This window comes from Thunnus thynnus, chromosome 6 (genome assembly GCF_963924715.1).
Source record: "Thunnus thynnus chromosome 6, fThuThy2.1, whole genome shotgun sequence".
Classification (NCBI taxonomy): Eukaryota; Metazoa; Chordata; class Actinopteri; order Scombriformes; family Scombridae; genus Thunnus; species Thunnus thynnus.
The window spans coordinates 30,372,458-30,398,448 of NC_089522.1; the positions used below are offsets into that span (position 1 = coordinate 30,372,458).

Consider the following 25,991-nt stretch of genomic DNA (forward strand, 5'->3'; position numbering starts at 1 on the left):
AGAAACACTCGCAGACATACACTTATGCATTCATAGCATAACAGCCATAAACAAACAGGAAGGAACAGTCCTTTATCTGTTTTGACTTTAATACGATCATTATACGAGCAGATTTTGCAATGTCTTTCTTTTTTATGCCAATAAATTAGAGACAAAAAAAAAACAGAGAACAAAAAAAAGATACACACACGTCATCCACTCCAATCTGCAGAGTATTCCAGGTCAAAGGGTCAAGAACTAGCAGATATGACATGACAGCCATCCACAGCCTCTTCTCTCTGCTGGTTCACTTCCTATCAAGGATTCACACACGGATGACATGACAGCACTTTTTTTTTCTTTTTCATATGTCTCTCTAATGCACAGACCAGCAGTCCCTTTTCCCAACGCTTTCAACCGTGCAAGAGCAGTTACCATCAAGATGTAATAGAGAGGTAAAGAATGTAAGATATGTGTTTGGTGGTGGTGGGCAGGTGGTGTATACCAGACTTTTTTTGTTGAATGAGGTGCCTACTGGGATTTACGGCTCAGACTGGAACATAGCAAACAGTAAATTTGCTGGCCATAATGGGATGCACAGCTGCACGATCCCTGTAGTATAATCTTCAGGCTGATCTGTTCAATAGCCACAGCGGTTATTGTATGGTAAATTAAAACCAAGGTCATGTATGAATGCAATACTGATGATGTATTCAGTAGTATCGTGATCGGGATGTTTTGACTTATTAAAGTGACAGAATATTATAGTAGTTATGTTCACTATAAGGTCACTCAGCTTTATCAGATATGTTCTGGATATCAGACAGACCCTTATACAAATGATAAAGTAAATTAACGGGTGCTCCAGATTGCAAATATTATTATTATTTTTGATGTTTCAGTATTTACTGATACTGCTTTTGCTTTCAACGCAGTCCTGCTAAATAATATAACACATCTGCTGCCTCCATGACATGTATTAGTCATAATCGATAACATAGTGTTATTGATGAAGACACTCAATAAAATGAGACGCTTCCTTATATCTTAATATTATGACTGTTTCTTGCCTGTATGGAGCTGTACATTAATATTTGTTTGTTTGGATGGTCATGGTCCTCAGTGGTGAACTACTACTACTACTACTACTACTACTACAACTACTACTACTACTCATGCTAGTGAACTACTAGCATGAGAAAAATTATGGGTTCATTTGGTAATTTCATTCAGAGGAAGCGCTTGGCCCCATATCACATATTCGAAGATATTAAAAAGCTAAAAGTACATCAATTCATTTGACGACTGATTCAGAGCCGTCTTTAATTATAACCACTCATTGTTTACTTTAACTTGAGGATCCTTTTATGCTTGCGTGCGATTGCAATTCCTGTTAAATTAATGTCTTTAATGTTATTAAATCAGTGAGTAAAGTGAAGAGGACAACTGTAGTCAAAGTGCTTCTATGCATTCTCCAATAAACTATATTCATCTTCCAATCATTCCTACCACTATGAAGAATCATCAGGATCTGAGGCCTGCGTCTCGAAATTAGATTATGTTGTTGGTCAGTTATCTCGGCGGCTTTGTTTACACACACACATAACGCTGCTACCGAGAAACACTCCACATAAATATGGAGGGCAAGATTTCATGACGAAAGGCATCAATATAACAACCATCTGCCACCTTTCATGAAAAGCAACAGTCTTGAATCCCTAAGTGGAATAGGTTTGAGGAGCACGCGTGAGCAAATCCATCAAGTTAGCTTGACAACATCATAATAGCTTTGTGGCACAGGCCCCTGATATATACCTATTTGGCTAAAAATACATTTTTGCCAATATTTCAAATAGCAAATACCTTCAAATCTAACACATAGAACCCATAAAATCTCATGAAATATTGAAATAAATGTGACACAATTAATCACCAACAATGATTTATGCTTTTTGCTGTATCAACAGATGTAATGGTGGCACTGCAGTAACAGTTAAAATATTTAAAGATAACAGAAAAAAAAAGCTTACAGCAATAGCATTGTTTTCTTAACTTTCATCCCTTTTTGTTTCTTTGCTTGTTCCTTCTTTACCTCTTCATTTCCGCCCTTTCTTTCTCTCCTTCTCTTTTTGCCTCATTTGCCGTTTACTCTCCTCTCTCCTGTCATGTTCCCCTTCCCTTCCTACCTAGTGTTAGCGGCGCGCACAGTACCGCTAGCATGGCTGTCAACTCTCAGTCTTGTTTTTAACCTTTACCCCAAAGTCTGTCAGTCTATGTTAAGTAAAACAGCCGTGTCCAGATACATCATTCTCCAAAGTAAAAATCAGAGCAGCAACCTGCAGACAAACCTGTGTGAAGACTGAAGGAAAAAACTAAACAGACTTAGTCAGGAGGAGGATAATGACTATTACTGAATGCAGATAACACACACACACACATACTCTGATAAGTAAAGGGGACTACAGAGGAGATGAAAAACGAGAGGATATCAGATAATGTGACATTGGATGCTTCCCACTCTTTCTCCCTGATTCTCTTTCATTTCGCATCTTTTTCTCTCTGTGGCCTTTGTTTGTCTCAGCTTGTCTTTGTATGTCTCTCTGTTTATTGACCTTCCCCTATTTCTGTCTCTCTTCTCATCTTCAATCTATTTTCACTAAAAACAACTCTGAATAACACCCTGGATCTGGACATACCATTATTGGGGTCGGAATGAATTTTTCTCTGAAAGATACAGAGATAGATGAAGATACACACAAAAAACATTTGAATTTGACCTTGGTAATGATGATGAATGAAAAGGGCATACACACACAAAGACACACACGCATACAAAAATTTTAATTGGTCCTGAGCTGACTGAGAGGTCAAAACCAACACTGTGTGTGTGTGTGTGTGTGTGTGTGTGGGGGTGTTTTCTTTTCTTTTCTTTTTTTTTGTGACAAACACACTCACACTCAGGCCATCTGTGTAATTACCTATTCAGTCAGCTTCATGTCTCTGAGCCAAAGTATGAATGTTTGATGTCTCTATTCAGAGAGACACTTTTGGATTGATACAAGTGTCTGACGTCACCACAACAACAGCAGAGTGGACCGAGAGATCATTGTCCTGTAGAGGGCCAGTCCACCAGCAGCCATGAAAGCTGAGCAAAACACCGCACACACATCTGTCATTTAAACCAATGAAAAATAAGCTGTAAAACCAGTGTTTGCAGTGGTAAATAAGCAGTAGCTTATTTGCATATTCATCCCATTTTGCTCTTCACTTCATAATACCACATCATTTTTAACCCTTATGCTGTCTTAAGGACAAAGCCGCTATGTTTAACAGCAGAGAAAACCCCCTTAATGAGCTTTTTTCTCAACTTGAAATTTGATGACTTTTCATAGAACATTAGAAAAAGTGAAACACTGCTTTGGTCACATTTCCATGACAGCTGTACAACACCAGGGTACGAAGATTATCTCACTTTCATTTTTGACCTGGCAGCTATAAAATCATTTGCACACTACAACTACCACAAACACACACACACACACACACATTTTTGTCAAAGAACAGCAAAATAACACGGCCCTTATTGACAGAATGGCAGCACAAAATGTCATAAGGATGACCTCGGGGCCCACAGGAGATGCAGTTGCCCATGCCCAAGATATCACCTCAACAGTCTACATGTTCATCACACCAGCCATCGAAAAAAATCAACCTGGTGATGACAAATTTGGAGGGTTTCTGTAAACATAGAGACAACTGGAAAAGGATGGATGTGATCAATCTGTGCGCCTACATAGGGCTGTTAATCTTAGCGGGTGTGTTTAGGTCCTGAGGCATGGCTACAGCTACCTCTCTGAGATGTAGAGAGTACAATTTTCCGTGCCAAAATGCCAGTGAAAGTCTTTCACACTTTCTCAAGAATGCTACAATTTGATAACTGTGAGTCAATACCTGCAAGACATGTGAGAGACAAACCGGCAGCCATTACTGTCAAAAGGGTTGCTGTCCTTTCCAGCAGTATATGTCTAGCAAGACAGCAAAGTGTGGCATCAAGATATGGATGACCTGTGATGCACAATCCAGCTACGCTTGGAAGATGCAAGTCTACACAGGGAAGCCAACCAGTGGAGGCCCAGAGAAGCACCAGGGAATTTGGTTTGTGCTTAATGTCACAGGTGAACTGAGGGGGCACAATGTCACATGTGACAATTTTTTTTTTACCTCTTAAGAAGAGGAAGATCACCATAGTTGGCACAGTTAGAGAGAACAAGCCTGAGCTCCCCCTGTACTCCTCGCAACGAGAAAGAGAAAGAGAAAGAGGCTTTCTCATCAAGAATGTATTACTATGTTGCCAAAAAAGTTCAAGACTGTTATTGTTTCTCTTCAGTAATATGCATTTCTGCTACTTTCTTAGGTTATACAAGTGCAATCTTGCAAATAATAATAATAGTAATAATAATAAATCTTTATTTTAGTAAAGAAAACAATTATGACATGTGTTGTATTAAAAATGAGTGGTGCCCACTGATTAAATACAGTTGTTCTGCACTGTGAAGAAGGAAAACCCAGATATTCACAAAGTTTGTGATGAACAACAGGTTGTTTCTTCATGTAAAATAGGTTTGGGGTTTAAAATTCAATTAAGCTGCTTTATTTTAGGGGTTTAGTGAAGGCCGTTCATTTTTGACACTTAGGATATTAAGATTATACAAGGGTTAATAATATACTGTTTCCTGTAAACTGCAGTCACATTTTCATGTTCAGTTATGATAGAGGCCACATTAACACTGTGAACAGTTAGCAATCTCTTAACAAATCAAAGAAAATAAAATGAAATGTTCTGGGCCAAAAATATTAATTTGCCATGATGGTTTTTTTTTTTTAGGATTTTATTGTGCGGTAAGGTGTTTAGAGAGAATTAGTAATGATGATATTCTATTCTATTGATCATCTTCTTTTCAGTTTATTTTACACAGATTAAGGTCTGCTTGTAAAATAAAATATTTTCTCTTTCCCTCTTTCAAGTGATCCAGTTATTTGCAGAACTTCGAGCCAAAATGTAAAGTATTAATTAAACTACCTTTATATTGTCAAATATAAGCTGGTAACACAAATAATCACATTGTCACATATCATATAGTTGTGGGTGCAACATATTCAAAGAAATAAAGGTCCAGAATCCAGAATAAAGGCGTGGTAAAACAAAATAAAAAAGTATTCAGATACAATATTTAGTTAAAAACCAAGACAAAATCTGTTCAAATATTGTGTTTGAAGTTTTTTTTTTCTCCTTTTTTACATGGTGGACTTGAATAAATAAATCAACAAGCTCACAGTCCATCAGCTCACAGACCAGCAGCCTGTTTACCATCAGAGATTTGCTATCTGGGCCACTCTGTGAAGCTCAGAGCCCAGTCACAATCTAATTAGACTCTCTGGTACTAAAAACTCAGTTCAATGCCAGATCTGCTTTACAGCAGATGGTCAAAACTGATCAACACTGACTCACCACTTTGTAACTAAAATTCTGGCCATTTTAAGGATCTTAGGCAGAGAGAAGTGTTTAACAACTGGATTTAGAAATAAGTTTTCAGTTTCCAAGAAATACTTTTTTTAACACCATAGAACAGCACATACATATATAAGAACACAATGAATACCTTACGTACATGCATAAACGATACATCAACATCTGGGGGTGAACAAATGGAGACTGGAAGAAGAAGAAGTGTCTTCACTTCAACTAATTTCCCTCTTTCCTCTCATTTTTCTCTCTATTATTCTACTACCCCTGACAACATGTCCGTAGGGAACAGAGAATAACAGAGAATAAACACTTCCTTCTTAGTGAATTCCACTCTGTCCTCCATGTTTCCATCTGGGGATTCAAACGAAAAACAGCAACATCCAGATTCATTGTGACTACTTAGCCAATCAGTATACAGCATTTAATTGGCTCAGGTGTGTTCCCTACTGCTCTCCAGGGACAGTTAAGATTTACTTGACATCCTTCTTCTGTTCCTATTGCCCTTATGTGTATTCTCTTCCTTCACTTACATCCTGTTCTCGCTCTATAGATCCACCTTGCTCAGTCTGGTCAGCCAACAACAACATGAACATTGTTATTATGTGTTGCACAGCTGAGCTATATCACCTTTCACCTTTTCTTACTGGATTTGTTTGTTGTTTTACTGCTTGGTTTTCTTCAAATCGTTCATGTGATATATTGTTTTATTGGATGCTACATGTTTTTTTTATTCATTTACTTGAACTAATAATGACAGACTTGAAAATGATGTGAAACATGTCCCTCCCTGACATCCAGTGACCCCCTGATTTGTGTTTTTTTTCATGAAGCTCTCAAAAAAATGTTGAAAACATCTTAATATCTCTTTTTTCTTCAAATACACACAGAGTCAGCTATTCATAGACACTTCATATGCCATCTTTCATTGTTAAAGCAAACGATACACATCAAAACACTCCTCTAGAGCTGCACTTAAAAAAATCAAACTAATATTCTGACACCAGCAGATTACAAAAGTTTAAAAAAGTCAATCATAGCAGTTCTCAACATCAGTGGGAGTTAGTTTTAAAGTGGGATGAGTCGATGGTTCCAGAAGTATTTTTTTCCACTTTAAATTTCCATTTTAAAGCTGTACTTATCATTACTTTTATATTAACTATTGGTCAAAAGACTGCAATTAACTTGAAAGGAGTCATGTAGCGGCAAACCCACAGAGAATTATCACTAAGGCTGCAGTCCCCTTCAGCTCTTCAAAGCATTTCAGTGTCTTTCAGTTCATTGTTTTAGTTTTAACAACTTTATTGTTTTGGTTTGGTCTCACTGCTCTAAACAGCCTTGTTATTTGGTAGCAGTAGGCAGCTGTTTTCAGCACACAAAAAGCTCTCCAAACAATAGACAGACAAAGAGATGGACTTACTGGTGAGGAAAGTGGAAGATTAAGCAGTTAAAGAGCCAAACTCAGGAGTTGGTGGAGACCAAACTAGAGCTAAAATGAGAGTGAGGGTGGCCAGACTCCAAATGAATGCTAATGTGTCTGCTGGGTGTGTAAGTATGCAATTGTTGCCTAACATTTTCACCATATCAAAATCAATTAATACATGAATTTCTTCTTTTAATCCTCAGTGTTCCTAAACATAGAAACATGACAGTCTTTTGGGAATAATTTAACAATATTACAGATGTATTTTATGGCTGATTTAAACTGTTGAATGTTCTATCAGTTTTCTACAAAGTGCAATCTTTATTTTCAGATCACCATTAGCAGATGCACAACAGAATATCGAGTTCTGTGACTGGATGTTTCTTAACAAAAATCCCCTTGAACCAGAACTGTTTCATCTTCATCTGGGGCTTGGACATGTCCCAACTGTCAGTCACCTCATATTGTCTATGCAGAAAATGAATGATCCTTTACTTTCTGAGCTTTTTGGTTCCAAGACCCATTGGTACAGTCGCACAACACCTTAGATTTGATCATTTGTTTTTTCCTTATTATTATTGTTATTGTTTTTTTAATATCACCTGATGTTTTTTGCTTTAAGAGACGATTTCATTGTGATGTTTCACGTTGTAAAATGTACAACGTGGATCGGTCTGTTGTTATGGAAACAGAATCCTTTTCCCTTAAAAAAACCCTCCAGGCAGCACTTTTTCCCCCACAAAAAAAAAAAAAAAGAAAAGAAAAGAAAACTGCACCATGTGAAACACAGCTTCAGTCTTCCATACTCTGTCTCTCTTCTCTTTATCTCTGGGCTGCTCTGTGCTGAATTCAGCATGATGTTTGTGTCTCCCTATGGTCCACCTTCTTTTTTGGGGGGCCTGTGGCACTAAACAGATGCTCGTAGGAATCCCTGCTTGTGGCTCCTGCTGTTGCTATGAGCCAAAAAACAGGCCTGCACTGCGGTGCTCTGCTAGCGAAAATTAAAACTCTTTTTTCTACTGTTGTCTGACAGCGCTGAGAGCTGAAAACACATTAAGCTTGCAGAGCTGTCAGGACAAGTGTTAAAGTATGTCTTGGAACAAAAAGCAAAAAGACGATGAGAAAAGAATTTCCTGACAGACACTCAACCTCAATTAACGCTGCTCGATGGCTTTTCCTTAGTGCCTTTCATTGTTAATGATTTTTGTTTATAGGAAGGAAAGGTGTATTAGGAATACGTTGTCTGCCGCGCTCTCTTTCCATCTGTCATTAACTCTGCCATTTAAAGTCTTATGCATGGTTCTTGCATGAATAATAACATTTTCCCTCTCTTCTCTCTTCCTCAGAAAGTCCACTTATAAACAAACTTTGCAGAGTTTGACATTGCATAGAGCAAATTACTCAAGTACAGTGTGGACGTGCAGATGTCGACTATATCTGTATATTGCTTGTGCCCATTCAATGTGAGAAAGTGAGAGCTTGTTCTACTAATTCATTTTAATGCAGTCCATACTGGCCCTGAAGTTATGTCTTCACATGACTCCAATGTAAAAGATGGGTGTTTTTCCAACCTTCAGTGTTAACAGGACATTGTGTGTCCTTTATATAAAGGTGGAAAGTAAGGTTGTGGAGGTCGGATGGGTGCAGGCGATACATGGATGGGTGTGTAGCGTGTCAGACATTCATACAGGAGACAAGAGTTTGCTTTCCATAAAAGACAAGCTACTAATGTTAGCTTTTTGTGGACTGTAAACTAAATTGTTCCCTTTAAAAACAGAGTGTTTACAATGTCCAGATGTTGCAAGTTAAATACGCCACTGAACAAAATCCGTTCAGGGTTTGCAGATCGTATCAGCGTTCTTGTCAGGTAATATGGTTGGACAACCAAGAACTATTCTTCCACTCCAGCTCAGCAAGGAAGTACTGCTTGCCAAAAAGAGAATTTAAAAACACTGTCAATTTGGAAGACACTCACTTGATTTGACGAATGCAAACTGCTGAAGCTTCATGTTAACTTCAGCTTAACTCGCCTTTTTGCAAGCAAATGAAGGGATCACCTCACGGCCAGTTGACTCAAAAAAATCAGAAGCTACAGATACAAATAATCAAAGCTGATTTTAATCAGTATGTCATATTTAATATAAATAGTAAGACACTGTAGACTGGAAATGACAAGTAATAGATAAGAAGGCAGTTCTTGGTTCTCACTGCACTATTTTGTGCCTGCTGCCATCAACACATTGTGTATATTCTATTAATGTATCTTTCCTCATGTTCTTGTTCTCCATTTGAAATTTTGATTTCCTTTATCTTTATCCTGGGAGGAGTCCAGTTGACATAATCCTTGTGGGCATTTCAATCAATCTCCGTCTCTGTTTGTGGACTAAATAATCAAGTGAACCACTGGACGAATCCCAGTGTTCCTTTGTGTATTTGTCAATCTTTCTTTCTTTGTCTCTTTCTGCCTCTCTCACAATGCTGGCCTCCCACTGTCCCTGCCTCCCTCCATCACACCCGACACCTGAACACAACATGCCCATGTTTGTCTTTGTTTTTCCTCTCTCTCTCCTCCATCTGATCTAACTAGACTCATGAGGGAGACGTTTTACAGTGATACATAACAGTGTGTGTTTGTTTTTTCTGTTGGTTGAATGTCACATCTTTCCATTTGACTTTAAGAGTGACTTAATTTCCTTAGCTGTAACTGTGAAGAAGTGCAGAGGCAGTGCAGTATGAAAACTCCCCATACTTAGCCACAAACTGTATAAAAAAATGATCTAGTGTGTATTACATCCAACATTACATCCCCCCGTGCTTTTAAACTGAAATAAAGTATTGGAGCTTTCTGAGCTACTCAGCTCTCACACTGAAAATCATAATAATTATTCACCTTACATTATTTATAGTTTCCAGACATTTTTAACTTCTTTATAACAAAGAACTTCATTATAATAAAGAAGAACCTTTTAAAGGACTTTTCATACATTTTCTCACAGATTGGAAATTGATCATATTCAGTAGTCTGGATGTCCAGGTATTGAGTGGCAGGATCCTGTTCTGTGATCATTATTTTCGTTAATTGCGACTTTTTTGTATTTTATCGTTATTATTGTCTCTTTCTGTGATTGTCTTCTTTCTTTTTTCTTAGTTAATATTATGTTTCTGAACCTTTTATCCCCACCATTTGCAATTTCAGCACACATATATAACATGCAAGTTTTCTGAGGGCTGAATTAAACCAGAGCCAATTTACTACTTTCCCAGAAGATTAGACAATTAGGCTTTCATCATCATAAGCTGTGATATTTGCCACTTGCTAGACCAACCTTAGCTGTGCCCCTCTGGCCAAACTGGGATTTTAGTGCTAAAATAACTGACAAAGATGGTGGCAGTAAACAACAGTTAACATCATAGATGGTACACAGATGGATGTGTGGGCAGAGGACTCATACATGATGGTCAAGAAAACATAGTTGTGAGAACACAACAGTAGTAAAGTGTGTCTGTATGTGTGGGTGGATGGGTGGGTGGATGGGTGGGGGTGGTGCATGCAGGTTAAATATCACCCCTTCCTGTCTGCTTTAAAAGAATGACTCAGACTTTTCTTAACTGTGAGAATTTTTTAAAACTGCAAAATGTCACATCTGGTGCACAAAGTCCCAAATCAGCTTAATTTATTTTTCATTTGGTATTTTCTTTTTTCTCTCTGCATTCATTCTACATAAATAAGTGAGTGCGTCATGTGGCCCACAGTTACGGGACTTGAGCTCCTGAACCTGCTCCATACCTTCTAGATAAAATATGAGTCCATCCCTGGTAATTACCCACAATCCATCACCTTAATACTGAGTCTAGCAGAGACATATTGGTCTCCATTCTTTAAGTCTTTGGGATAATTGGACATCTTTAAATTCAAAGCACTCGGCTGATGCTCTGACCTGCGCTCGGTCTGTGATTATTCTTTAATGCTTTCAAGCTCTTTAAGCCTCCGAGAGCCAGTTTGATTCACCTGTAGAGTTTTAACTATTGGAGAATTTATACTGTAAAGTATACATAATGTACATATATACAGTATACTGTATTTATGTGAAGTAGTGTAAAAACACACACAATCAGATGAGATAACTTTCTGATAAACTTTTGATTTAAATTTTTGATACAGTGCTTTAATTCTATATCATATCAGTATTTCATGGCTTAGATTATAAAAGTAACAATCTACATTTTATATATTTAATGAATTTACTTTTTTACATTTACACAAGGAATTACTTCTGCATGGTTTATACTTGGGCTAAGGAATTTGGCATTTCGTCCCCACACTATGTGCTTCCCACATTTTGCCACATTACATCATATTTGAAACACTATAAATGTGTTACTAGCAGAAGGAAAAACAAAAAAATCACTATTCCACTAAGTGGTCTCTGTAAGTAGGACATGAGAAGAACTGTATGTAATGAGGAGTAAAGAAGGTTATCTTTCCAACTTGGCACAAACTTGGTTGTCAACACAGGCAGCAAATAAGGAGGTGATTCAGCGTTTCCAGAAGGAATAAATAGTCAAGATAATATAACAAACCTTCAAAACCTGTTGGTAGAAATAAACAGTTTACACACTGCATGCACGTCTGTGAATGCAATATTCATTAACACCAAATAAGGCCAATGTTTTAAGCACTTATCCCTCATTAGAACAGAAATGACAATATTTAGCTTTTGTCCTCTTTTATTTGAGAGCGTGGTCTTTCAATTTGAGAGCATTAATTATTGATTTCAAATTCAGTTTTTGTAATGCTTCCCCTCAAACCCTGCCCTCACACTCAAATAACTCCTGCTTTGTGCTTAGATTTGCTCTGTTTCTGCTCAAACTGTCTGCTCACACTCAGATTTATATTGTTGCTTGTTTCCTTCTCCAGCTTTAGCCCTTCTCCTCGCACTGAGGCTGCTTCTGTGCACTTGTAAAATGGTTAAAATGTGAAGTGTAGCACAGCTTTTATGTACACATTAGGATACGTGTTGGGTAAATAATATAAATGTCATGCAAGCAGCCAATTCACACAATCCATGCATTTAAATAAAATGCTATTTTAAAAAAAATACTTATCAATACTTTTATTTTTAAGATATAACTTCTGACCAATCTACCTCTACCTACATTTTTCTTTTCTGTTTTTCTTTTTGCTCACACAATTAACCCCTGAAGTAGATGTGGGCGTTCAGAAGATGTCTCCAATAGTGTCGTGTTAACCGTTCTTTGGCTTCTTTCTGCTTGTCATTAAACATGTCACAAACTGCAGTAAACGTCTGAACCTGTGTGAGGAAAAGTATCTAATACGATCACAGAAATTCATCAGTGGATTTTCAACTGAGGGTTAGAGGCTAATGAGAGCACCTCTGCTTTTATTCATTTGGTCATGGCAAGTGTTGTGGTTGGCCATCTTGTGTAATCAGCCCTTTCACGCAACCTGACACAGTTAGATGACGGAGGCTACTGCCCTCTGATACCCGTGATGAGAGCGAATTGTCGGGGGCAGCCATCTTTACTGAGGGCAACTGCTGAGAGCTGACACCGCTGAGCAGGAGGGCAAGCTGACTACAGCTGTGATTCACTACTGGTTTGTGTGTTTCAGAAAGTGTGTGTGTTTTGTGTGTTAAGTAGCCTATGTGTGAGCGTGAATATCATGTGTGCAGATAGAATAATTCCCAGTGTGTGTGTGTGTGTGTGTGTGTGACACTCATATGTCTGTCTACAGAACTCCTGTTAGTGTCAGAATGAGAAAAGGTGTAACACAGAAAGTAATTATCTACAGTCGAGGCGATGCAGAAAGCATGGAGACAGCCTTGTAACACACATGCACAAACAGCGTTATTGTGAGCTCCCACCTCACTTGCTGCACACTTTAAACCTTGCAATCATTTTACAACGCTGTGAAAACAAACACAGAAAGTTTATTTATATAGAACTTATCAAAACCAGAGATTACAAAGTTCAAATGCAACATACATGTTACATTACATCACATTAATTTCCCATATAAATCAACCTGCAAACTAGGGATGTGCAGAGATCCCAGTATTTGTATTTGTATCTGTATTTGTATTCGAATAAAAGTGGAAAGAGGCTTAAAAATCCTGTTTTTGTTTTTATTACACTTTTAATTTCAGAAAATTAAAGTGTTATAATAAGAATTCATGAATAAACTATCTTACAAAGTAGGTCCCCACACCGGGTTTTGAACTCCCAGATCATAGACGACTGCGCTGACTACTGAGCTAAAACTTTACTCATCGCCTCATTGCAGACAGAGCTCTTCCTATTTATACACCCATAACACAGAGACAGCACACCATGTAATGTGTAGGGAGGAACTTCAAAGGCAATTATTGCTTTGTACTTTTCATTTATTGCCTGTTTTTTACAACCTAACTTTGTGGAAAGGAGAAGGGGAACAACAGGTTATGGAGAGTCACTTGGGAGCAGTTTACATGTGTCAGTAGCTCAACTTTATCTCTGGGGAACACCCCCAACAAATAACTTTTAAAGTATTTGTATGAAACAAATATTCATATAAAACCCACTATATGTGCTTTGCCCAATAATGTATTTGTATTCGGGCACACCCCTACTGCATACACACATAAACACACACATGTGGACAAATTTACCCAAACTGAATACGACTATGACCAAATACATTTTTAGAGGCAATATAAAAGAGAGAGGTAGAGTGATGTAAAAGAGGTTATTTAAAAGGCCTTTGGGTAAAAAATATGATTTCAGAAACAAAAAAAAAGAAGATACTGGATTTGCAAGTCTGAGTTTGTCAGGCTTGGTTCTCTTTAGTGTTATACCAGGAGACTAGCTAATAGGTTCCTGCCTGAAGAGCTCAGACTGCGTGCAGGTTGATAAGGCAACAGTAATTCAGACATATAGCCTGGAGTCAGGCCATGAAGTACTTTAAAAGTAATGAGTAAAATCTTAAAATCGATTCTGTAGCTGTTTTTTTTTTTTTTTTTTTAGTCGTCTAGCCACTGTACAGACTCCACAATTTGGAGTCTGTGAATTGTTGTCTGATTTATGCCAGCTAGGAGACCATTACTGTAATCTAAACGTGAGGAAATGAAAGCATGTATGATGGATTGGTGTATCTCTTAGATGATAAAAGCAAGACTGGACAACGTTGCTAACACAAATTTCAAAGTTAAGGTTAGAATCAAATAAGACACCTATAATGCCTAACAGATAATGCATGTCTAGAGTAAAATCAAGGTTGTGAAAGTTAGCACATTCCGATCCTGTAGAAACTTCTGATTAAAACCACCAGTCCAGTGCTTTGTGAAGTTTCATATGACACAGGAAGAAGCTGAAGAACAGGATTAATATCTCACTAGTATTTGTTGGTTGTTCAATCTGTTGTACCTTAAAGGAATCTGGGGGTGATATTTGATCTGAAAAGAAGTAATTTAAAAGAGTCGATGCAGCTTGAGTTGAACCTACAGCGAATCAAACGGGCTATTAAATGTGTAAGAAAAACTCTATCTTATAAAAGCACTACAAACTCTACTGTCAGCTGCATAAAACCACTCTAGATCTCACAGGCTCAGTTTTTGCTTAAAGATTATAGATGTAAAACACTGTAGACTCATTTGCTTTCAAAACTCCAGATGGGTGAAAAATTAAAGGAGAAACCTGAATAAATTTGTGCAGAAACATTAAGAATACAGATTCTTCCATACAGTTAACGGTGGGTTACTGAATGGTTTGATGATTATGAAAATGATGAATGATGTCGATGAACGATTTGTTAAAACAATGCTCTCCATCACCATCAACAGAGCACCACATAAGGGAATATTTCAAGGAAGAATACAGTTCATCCCTCTATTAGAGTCCCAGTGACTTGGAGATTCAATGTCAAGGAGCATTGAAGCTGTTCATCTGCATATAATGAACAATAATTCTGTAACTACATGATTTGTTTTTTCTTTCAGATAGATATTCAGAAACTTGTTTCGGCGGACAGTTCAGGGAGAAATTTGTCAACGTTTCCATGACACGCACCATGTTTTTTTTAGTTTGATAAGCAACAAACAAGGACATCATTGTCAATCATCTGTTATGCAGATTTGACATGACATTTGTCTCGAGCAAACAAGTGTTGAGCCTTAATACTGAGCAAAACTACAGCAAAGCACCCCAACAACAAAGTCACACACAGGCACACACTCACATATACACAGTCTCCTGGTTAAACATGATATACATGAGCAGACAGCAGCTGCCCACAAGGCTGAACCATGACCACACAGGCACTAACTCACAAAACACCCATGTGTCCACCTACGCTCGTTTCAGTGAAATCCACAGGGGAATATTGTGCATGTACACACACACACAGTGACATTCAGGACAAGACATTTGTCTGCCAGGCTTTTGATAAAAAATATCTGCACAATGAAAAGATGTGTACACACGCGCACACACATTTTATTTTTGGCCACTTTCATGTCCTTTATTTCTCTGTTGGGCAGTTTCTGAAAAACCTGCTTTAAAGTGCATGAAACATTTGACCTCATACAAACACACATATCATATCTGACCTGTGGGTCGTACAGTTACTATATTCTTTTTCCTTACGTTTTTTTTTTTCTGCTAAGAATGACTTGTGTGCAGAGCCGCTGCTAACCATTTGGAGGCCCTAAGCATAATGGGGGTCATGGGGGTCCTGAGTCGAGTCTGAGTCGAGTCCCAAGATGGGCTCCAGTGCTCCAATCTGGCACAGTCAAAGAGCTGATATACAAATAAAAAAAGTCTACTTTAAACAAAAATGACACAGATGACACCATGACTTTTTTTGGACTTTAAGGTATTACAAATTGCGAGCTTTGTGTCTTCTTCGCTTTTTATATATTAGGTAAAAACATATAATTTGCCTGAATTGAGTGATAGGGTACATACAATGAAAAAAACAACCGTTCTATGCATCATCTTCACTCCTTGGGAAGGTGGGGAGGGTCCAGAACCCCAGATTGGGAACCACTGGTCTAAAATATGTCAAAAATAAGGACTAGTGCTCATAAGGAGTACAAATCTTTTCAGTTTACAGTAAAAACATACACAGAAAAGCAGCATTTTGGTGCTTTTACTTGATAAATGACATAAATTATTATCAATATTAACACTGAATAATTTTACATCAATTAATGTATTGATTTATGGACTTATAATTCAGCACCAGTATAGGACAGATGGTGGGAGACAGAGCAGCTGTTGTGACACTGAGCACTGACTCTTCTGTAAAACAGCTGAAAAGATCAAAAAGACTATTTATATGTTTAGACTAGATTATTTATAGATGTATTATAGAAGTATTTCATTCCTTTAGTTTTGATTGCTATAGCAACAGTGATCATATCATCATTCCTGACTTCAAAGGCTTTCAGAGGATTTTTTCTGAAAATATGCCGTGATTTAACTGGAAGTCTGAGCCGTAGAGGTTTCTCAATTATATAACTTTTGAGACGATAGAATCTCATATACATCATTTTCAACAAGACTGAGCTAAAAACAAAAATCAAAGCCGGCAAAGTGAGATCAATTCAAATGCAAATCAACTTGTGTCAAGAATTTTCTTGAAGCTATAGTGTCTTCTTCACTCTAGGGTAGCAATCTGACCCTCATTCCTAGCAAGTAGTTGAAACATGTTGCTTTATTTTGGAAATAGGTTCAATGCAACATATTATATACATGCAGAAACTCATGTATCTCTTACCTTATGATGACATACATGACCAGGAAGTTGCCCACAAGGCCGATGACACAGACAATCATGTACACGACCACGATGGTGACCTTCACCCCAGTCGGCAGTAAGGCATCGGTCTCGTTGTAAGCACTGAAGTTGCTCTGGAAGAGCGAGTTGTTGTAGAGCTCCAGATGGCTCAGCTCGTCCAGCAGGAGGTCGTCCGGGAACTCCATCTCTGAACTAGAGCAAAGAGAGGGAGGTTTGCTCCAGTCTGTAGGGTAGTAGGAGTGGAGGCTTGGTTAGTGCCACATATTATCTTTAGAAACTTTTTGACAGAGCCACTGTATCTATAAATTTATGATAATGTGCTAATGTCTCAAAATTACCAGTCTAATCTTTGAAATGGTTTGCCTCCAGCACACAGTCACATTGACTTACAGCATTGACTTTTGCCTGTCACCAAAGTGTAGAAGAAGAGTAACCAAAATTGACTGCAACTGTCCAATCATAGCTTGGCAACTTTGCATGCTTTGGATTTCTGTTGAAACATGGGGCTGCAGTAAGAGTGGTATTCCGTATATAAAGAGTTTGGATAGTGGTTTCTTTTTTTTTTGACCTTTACCAAAACCAAAATACAAGAGAAAAAGTGTAATGGATTAATTAAACAGTGTGTTTGTTTGCTCTAACGTCAGCTGCAAATGTTAGCATGCTTGGCTAACTAGCTTACAATCTATAGTAGTAATCTAACCCAACATGCCTTCCAAAGTCAGGGGTTTTTCATATTAATATTACTCTATGGGGTTCCTGGTTACTGGTTTTTAAAACACTCTGTTCTCGTCTAGCACATCCACTTTATTATACTTTACTTTGTTATATTTCTTTAATGTGTGGGAACTGGTCCTGGACTATATCAGAGTGTAGGCTTGGTTAAACATAACTGCTCTTTATTGGATTTAGGGACCTTTACACCCCAGCAACCCCAGCTTATATTTTTCCTTGTCATACATATAATAATATGACTAACTAGTTCTACACTGTAATACCAGAAAATGCCTTTTCTTTATCTCCATGTCTTCTACATGGATCATATAGTGAGGATTAGGGCTGGGTGTCAGTACGCAATACTTTTAAGGTATCAGCTGAAATAACCCAGTATTAAGTAGTATAGAAACTTCTCCAGTAAAAAAAACACCTGCATTTGATCCTTTTTGTAACCAGATCTAGAAAAAAAATACTATTTGTATGGTTGTGCTTGCAGCCAATAACTGCAAGCATTTTTCAATTTAATGTGACGTGTGATTGGCCCACTAGCGCAGCAGCTACAACCCATACAGTCCGTGGTGATAATACTTCATTGTACCGTTTTGTACAGTTATTTCATAAATATTTCAATAATTTGAACACTTTCAAAATGTATTTGTGTAAAAATCATTTGGAAGGGGAGGAAATGGTGGCATTTTACGCAACTGATTGTTTCCATTCACATGATGGATGCAGAAGGAAGTACTCTACTGGTATTGGTATCACTTTAAGGGTACTGGTATTGGTACTGGTATTGTAATTTTTTAAACTACACCAAACCCTAGTGAGGATGCTTTCATTTTGCCTGGGACAGTCTATCAGCACAATAATATGTATGTAGACATCTTTTATACAATTCTCATTTTAAAATTAGTTAATTGTCATTTTAGCTGACAAAATCAAATCAATCAGTCTACTTCTGTCTGATATCAAGGACGTATTGTTTCAAAAATGACTAAGAATTATGTGTGAATTGCAATTTCTGATGATCTGGTGTTTCTTTTCTGGGAGAATGAAGCAACACCAGCAGTTTTTTTTTTAATTTTCTTTTTCTTTCAAGTTGGGACAACTACATCTAAGGTTACAGGAAGATCATCTCCATGGTTTAAATAAAAAACAGTAGGAGACATTGATTTTGTGCACCCAATCACTAGGATTTTGTTATGGCAGAATAACAATATGACACTACTTCCTGCTTTGCAAGTGAACATAAACAAAGGTTGTTTTAAGCCGTGGTGGGGCAGATAAATAAAGCAGAAAGGACAGATGGGGAAAAAATGGAAAGGAGGGGGTAGGGCGAATAAATGGAAACAAGAAGGAGAGGTAAAAGGAAAGAGAGGGGAGGAAAGGAAGGAAGAAATGGATGACGATGAAGGAAAGCACAAAGAGAGAAAGATCAAAAGGCAAAAAGAGAGAGTGTGGAAGGAAGGAAGAAGCTTGATTCAGGATTTATCTAGGAAGAATAATGAGCAAATAGGGGGGGAAATGGAAAGTAGACGGGAGGAGGGGAAGGAAGAAAAGAAGTCAAGGGAAGGAAGAAACTAAAAAGAGGAGCAGCAAAATAAGGAGGAGAGGAATTGACAGCATCGAATTTTCTATTAATGCACTGCCACGTGAAGAATATATTAATGCCAAGATGTGTGAGGGAGAGACTAAAGGAAAGAAAGAGGGCGCGAGAGAAGTGTGTGTGTGTGTGTGTGTGTGTGTGTGTGTGTGGGGGGGGGTGACATCAATATTTATGAGAGTTAATTCGGTGAAAAGAGAGAGAGTGGCTGTGGTTGTATATTTGACTTTTTTATTAGTGATCATTTTAAAGCAGAACACAAAACAAACATGTCCATCCACCAACAAGAAACTGTGTCATTCTATAGGTTATTTTTCTTAATGTCAAGGACCAAAACCAAAAACACGTCCATCTCTGATTTCCAAACCTTGTATGTGACTCTAAGCCCTGAGTCCAGCGGTTCCTATTGAAGGTGTAAATCAATACAAATACACAAGTCACAAATACATATAGTTTGCTTTTAAAAAAAAAAGCTGGGTACTATAGTTTGTGGCTAACATTACTCAAACAGGAGGAAATAGTGTATTTGTTGGGGACTATTTTCAGCAGCGGATAAATACACAATTTTAGCCTTTTGTTTGTTTTTTTTCTTTTCATTCTTTCAGCTTGACATTGTCTTCACGTCATTTTTTTGTTAGGGAGGCAGTTTTGTTTTGTTTTGCCCTAAATAATCATAAGTAAGTGACATTCCTGTCCACTGACGTCATCTTCGGTGGTGCGCTGTGGTTGCGGTTGCTCGTTTGCTGTTAGCATTTTTAGCTATGTTGCTAGCTATGTAGGATGATGACGTCCTCATTCTTAATTCAACCTATTAAGCTCTGATTTGACAATTGTTTTTCTAACAGAAAAGCTATTTGAATCACTGAACAAATCTGAGACGTGAGTGACAACTGGGAGGTCTTGAATCAGACACATTTGGTACACGAGTCAGTACCCACTGCACCAGGCCGATGTATTGCATCTCTGCTGTGTGGCTCAGCTGGCTTCATCATGCTGTGACTGCCAGTAAGCACTTTGTGTCTGAGTGTGAAACGACAGAGATTAAAGCCACCAAGCCTCCGAGTCTGAGGTGTGCTGAAAAATGAAAGATTTTGTTTTGGGGAGTGAGTTCCTTTTCCATGTGAGGCAGTTCAAGTACCTCTCAGTCTTGTTTATGAGTGAAGGTAAGATGGAGCATAAGATCGATAAATGGACTGGTGGGCTGTGTCAGCAGTAATACGGATGCTGGACTGGATTGTTGTGGCAAAGAGGGAGCTAAGCCTACAGGTAAAGCTCTCAATCTACTTTCCAAACCTCACTTATGATCATGAGGTTTGGATAGTGACTGAGGGAATAAGATCACACGTACAAGCAGTTGAAATGAGTTTCCCTCACAGGGTGTCTGGGCTCACCCTTAGGGACAGGGTAAGAGGCTCAGAAGGAGATCAGAGCTCCTTTATGCCAAAGGGAAGTCAGCTGAGGTGGTTTAGACATCTGAGTAGGACGTCACTTAGCTACCTTACTGTGGAGGTATTTCAAGAACATCCAACTGGGAGGAGACCTGAGTGCAACCCATAACATGTTGGAGGGATTACATATTCTATATTGCCAGGGTACACCTTGGGAAGGGAGCTGGAGGATGTAACTAGGGAGAAGGATGCCTGGACTACAATGCTTAGCCTGCTGCCACCTGGACCTGGATCTGGATAAGCAGCAGAAAATGGATGGATGGTTGGAGGCCGGTGTATATACGGGATTGACTCAAAATAAACTTCAATGCCCATCAAAACGATGAAACGAATCACCCGGTTTTTAGACATTAGTGGAGGTCTATAGCACAAAAGGATGAGCTATATCAGAGTTTGTCTACTCTCTTTCTCTGCAACCCCCCCCCCCCACCTTCATGTGATCTGCAGCAGCAACACCTCAAACTGCCGCCATGAACCAGGCTCCCTCCCCTCTCCCTCTCTGCTCGATCATGAATATTCATCAAATCAAAACAGCAAAGTAACTCTGCTGTGCTGCTGAATTTCCCTAGGGTTACTTCCAGGCTCAATACACATGGGTTATACATGCTCTAATATCTCTCTTTTTTTTCCCCCATCCTCCCATCCTCATCTCTCCCCTTCTTCTCTGTTGACATCCCTTTTTTCTCCTTTCCTGCTTCCCTCGCTTGATATCCACCTTCCTCATCCAGACACTGTATGTTTTGTTTCCCAGGTTCAATCTCTAATGCAGCAGCAGTGTACGTGTGTGTCTGTGTGTGTGTGTGTGTGTGTGTGTGTGTGTGTGTGTGTGTGTTTTGGCTGCTTGAGCTTTGATGAATAAGCAGTTAAACTTAGAGTCTCGAGTGTGTGTCCATGTAAGGCTGCAGTGCCACTCTGGGTGGGCCGCTGTACCGTTTCCACTACGTGTGAGAGAACAAAGTAGCACTAATAAGACTAATGTTTTTATTACAAGGTGCATGTTGGAAAGTAAAGCTACAGCAACTGTTTGTGTATCCATGTTATGAAGTTATGATCCCTAAAATAATTTCAGAAATTATGTGCATACCCAAATGTTTTTTTTTCCCTAAAAAGACTGCAAAATCAAATATGGATCAGTGCATGTTTCTGTTAACTATGATAATGTGAATACATGTAACAGGATGCAACAGGATGACATAATTAATCGAGCGGCAGTAACTCTGATTCATCGTGGCAGTTCATTACTGTTTCCAACCTCAGATGGCATTTGTGTTATTAATTAATTACTTTGTCTAATCTGATTCATCTATGCTGAATGGTGTTTCTGTAGAGAGCGGGTGTGACTTGCAATAAGCCTCACCCGTCCCTGCTCTTTATTCGGTAATTTTGGGGTCTTCGCTGAGTCCTTTAACACTGAGCAGCAAAATAAGTGTGTTTTGTCTGCCGGAATTCATGTGTTGTTGTTTTTTTTTTGTTTTTTTTTTAACGTTTCACTCCTCTGCACATATTGCCTCTGGTCATCATTCAGCGTCTGCACCTCACAGTGTGGTAAAAATAAACACGGAGGAGAGAAATAACAGCAACAGGGGTCAACAGAGAGACGAGAAAGTTTCAAATTTGTTATGGAGATGCTTCTATTTAAGCCAAACTGGAAGGAACTTACATTTATCATAAGCGAAGCCATGTCATCTGTGTTTATGATTTAACTGTTGCACAAATTATGTTATGGTTTTTATTCTTGTAACACATTTCAGTTCAGTGGATGGTGTCTGAATTGAGCATTAAAGCCTGTGATGTGAACATAGCCTTAGCTACCTACTGTATAACTGTTGAATTGCATCTCCATGACTATATTTCAGTACTTAGTTGGGACCTGTATAATTATTTAAATGTTGTTATGTAACCGAAATCTTTATAAAACTGCCCAGTTGCTGTATATTTACTATACACAGAATGTGAACTAAAGAAACACCAAATGTAATTGATACCTAGACCTTCAATGGTGAAGAATTCCCACAACGAAAACAGTAGAAATGTTGGAAAACCTCTTAGAAGTATGGGGCATTAAACTGGAATGATTGTCAAATTGACAAACAGGCATTAAATATTACTAACTAGATATACACACAATAGATCAGTATGTTACAGAACAATCCTTGGTGCTGGATACCAGCAAGTTCAAAGTCCTTCTTCAGAGGAAACATGTAACACAAACAGTTCTTACTAAATCTATACAGTTCAGGTAAACTATGGAGGGAGATGTAGTGTCTGCTTATTTTTGACCTGTCAGCTTTTTCTCAGTTCACAGTGGTTACAGTTACACAAAAAAGATACAATCACAGTTTCTGTTTTGTCTCTGGTGCAACCACAGTCTTTTGTCTAAGTAGAGTTTAATGAGATGATGTGTTCACTGGCTTCTCTAAGTCCACAGATGTCTTCTTCTGTTCTGCTTTTCTTGCTGCACATGTCAGCAGCACGTCTGTCCCGTGAGTCATAACAACAAACTCCAAAACTGAGCCAAGGTTCCCTTCTAATGAGGTAACTGTGAGCTCTATATCTATTGTTCTTCATTATGAGTAGTTTATGAAGTATGACCACATACTGTATTAGAGCTCGCTATTAGCGGATACTGATCAGTTGACTGCTGTGCTCTTAGTTGATCAGCTTTTTTTTTTGTTTTGTTGTGGTTTTTTAATGTGGGATTAGTTCATTAGTCATAACTGGAAAATGCAACATCCCTGGCATTATATACTACACACAAATATGCTTTCATCTTTAAGTGCTAAGAGACAACAGTGCTGGTGAATTTGTCTAAATAAAGAATAGATACAAGATATCATAACATAATACCATCTGTGAAAAAGCTCAACTTTTAATCTTGGCTCAGAGTAATGGGAAGTTTGAATATCTGCACTTTCATGACAACAAGCAAGTAAGTGGATTTTAATTTAAGATTGTTGAGATCTAACCTATCGATCGATCACTTAGCCAAATTTATTAGTTAAAGAGGCTAAGTGGATAAAACTGTGACTTGATTTGGCTGTCTATAGAGGGTTTTTTTTTTATTTGTTTCTCCTTTTTGTTTTTGTAAATCAAGGACAGACCTCCTGCATTTCTTCCAATAAGAGTTTGGGACCATATTATGATTATTTAGAAGACAGTTCGCTGTAATGCTTCTAATAAAGCTAAACTATACTGCAACTCTACAGAAGTTTCTTGGTGACTGTAGAAAAAGCTCAAAACAAACTTAAGCACAAATTCATCTGTAAGTCCTGACTTGAGGATGCAGGGACGCATCCATAAGTCAGGTCAGAATCAGGAGAATAGCCGTGAGGACAGAAGATTGTGAATTTTTTGTGCAAGTTATTCCTTCCTCGCTATCTTCAAAGCTGCTTTCTTTACCCCTCACATGCCAAGTTCACCTGTCAGCAAAACAAACTGCAGTGGGTTTGACCTGGAAGTAAACAGTCATCTAACTCCACCCTGTGAAACACGACAGGACGTTTCATCCACAAACATGCAAGTTGACTGTGAAATAAATTTGAGACTGATAACTAAGATACAGATGTGTCCTGTTGAAACCTGTTAATCAAAAATTGTTACCAAGCATCATTTTCTGAACTTCTCCACATCTCAAACAAGATCTCTCAAAACTTCTGTACTTTACTGATGTGTGTGATCTCGCAAAAGTGCTCTTGAATTTGTTTCATGCGCATTTTGGTCATTAACACACTTCCATACGGATCTACTGCAAAGTACCTCAGCAGTAACTGTTACAGTCACTCAATCAGACAAACACACAAGCTTTTGCAGTAGAGACACCATGACAAAGTGTTGAAAGAAAACGCAAGAAGCTCCCACACACACTTACAAAAGTAGACACTGATGCACCTCAATCAGAGCAGGTGCTTTAATTAAACACAGTTAAATGCACCAAACATCCTCCTCTCTCTTACATGTAACCGTCACTTAAACGCACCACAAGGTGAAACAAGTGTTACAAACACAAACACGCACACCGCACCGCGAACACATATGTGCACCGTAAACCGACGCAAATATAACACTTTAAAATAAGTACGTCACGCACGCGCCGTGCGCCGCCACCATCAGTGAGCTATCTATACAGTGGGTTATGGCAACCTTCCAGCTGAAGCAGCTCAACATAAACACAGTGACAGACTGCAGACGGACAGAGGCGCGTTTTCACACGCAGTGCGCACCGTGGTGGTCCAGAATACAGATGCATATGCACATATATGAACATGTGAATAAATGTTGTATTTGTTTTTATATTGTTGCAGCCGGCTGTGCAACATCCTACCTTTCCGGTGTCAACAGCTCCAAAGCACCCCGCAGACCGCCCTGAGGACACTGGAAGTTGTTATGTTTCTCTCTGCGTTACTGTGCACTGTGCTGGGTTCTGTCCCCTCTTTCTCTCGGTTTTGGTGTGTTTTCTTTAAATTCGCTGTTTCCTCCCGCTGTCATCACCAAGAAGTAGCCAAAAATCCAAAACCGCCGTCAGTCCGTCCGTCCGTCCAGGTTTCCCCGGGATGACGAGGGGAGAGAAAAAACGGCTTCACCTCCAGTCATCATCAGCTGGCAGGCAGACGGAGAGACAGACAGAGAGAGAGAGGAGAGAGAGAGAGAGAGAGAGAGAGGTGTGTGTGTGTGTGTGTGTGAGAGAGAGAGAGAGAGAGAGAGAGGTGTGTGTGTGTGTGTGTGAGAGAGAGAGAGAGAGAGAGAGGGGAGGGGTCTGCTGGGATAAAGATGCAGCCAGGCGCTGCGCTTTCTTCCACTCTTTTCTTGCCTCTCTCTCTCTCTCCCTCCCTCTCTCTCTCTCGGACAGATCGATGAGGGCTCAACACCCCCCCCACCCCCTCCTCCTCTCTTCTCCATCTCCGCACTATAGTAGGGGAGACCGGGGCATCTTGTCACACTTTTCACACCCTTTTATATATCTTGTGGTCAATACATCAGATTGTTAAAGTTGCATACCAGATGAAAGAACAAAGTCTCAGGCATGTATTTTGTGTTCACTTCATTTTCATATCTTATTTCAATACAGAGCTATAGTCATTAAAACAATGAGTGTGTACGTAGACTGTATAAAATATGGACGTAATTACCGTGACGTCACCTGTTGGTTTCTGAAGAGCAGTTTTGAAGCTCAAAGTGAGCCACTTCGGCCATCGCCATCTTGGCAGTGCGTGACGCCGCCTAATTCCCAGCCAATCGAAAATGGGCAAAGAGGTGGGCCGAATGGCTGAAACAAGCCACCTAGCGGCTAGCGGACCTGTTACTCAAAGCAGCCATGTTTCATAAAATCATAAATGCGTGAGTTATAAAAAAAAAAAACATCCCCCGTACAGTTATCATGAAAGTGGAATTTAGCTATAGAGACCAAAATCGTTGTTTGTACCAGGCTGTAAACATGTTTATTTCTGCTGTAAAGTTGGGCATTTTAACATGGGGGTCAATGGGGACTGACTCGCTTTTGGAGCCTC

At 38.8% G+C, this 25,991-nt stretch overlaps 1 protein-coding gene across 2 annotated transcripts in view; it reads right to left on the reverse strand.

The window, feature by feature from the left end:
* Positions 1-25,167, reverse strand: part of oprl1 (opiate receptor-like 1) — a 104,515-nt gene extending 79,348 nt beyond the window's left edge. Inside the window, exons 1-2 of one of the 2 annotated variants that reach the window (XM_067593331.1) lie at positions 24,809-25,167; positions 16,702-16,914 (exon numbers count right to left, since the gene is read on the reverse strand). In XM_067593331.1, coding sequence (XP_067449432.1) covers positions 16,702-16,907 — 206 coding nt within the window. In that variant the 5' untranslated portion in view covers positions 16,908-16,914; positions 24,809-25,167. Of the gene's footprint in view, positions 1-16,701; positions 16,946-24,808 lie in introns of both variants that reach the window. The other variant, XM_067593330.1, reaches the window with a different exon arrangement.
* Between the last annotated feature and the right edge of the window lie 824 nt (positions 25,168-25,991).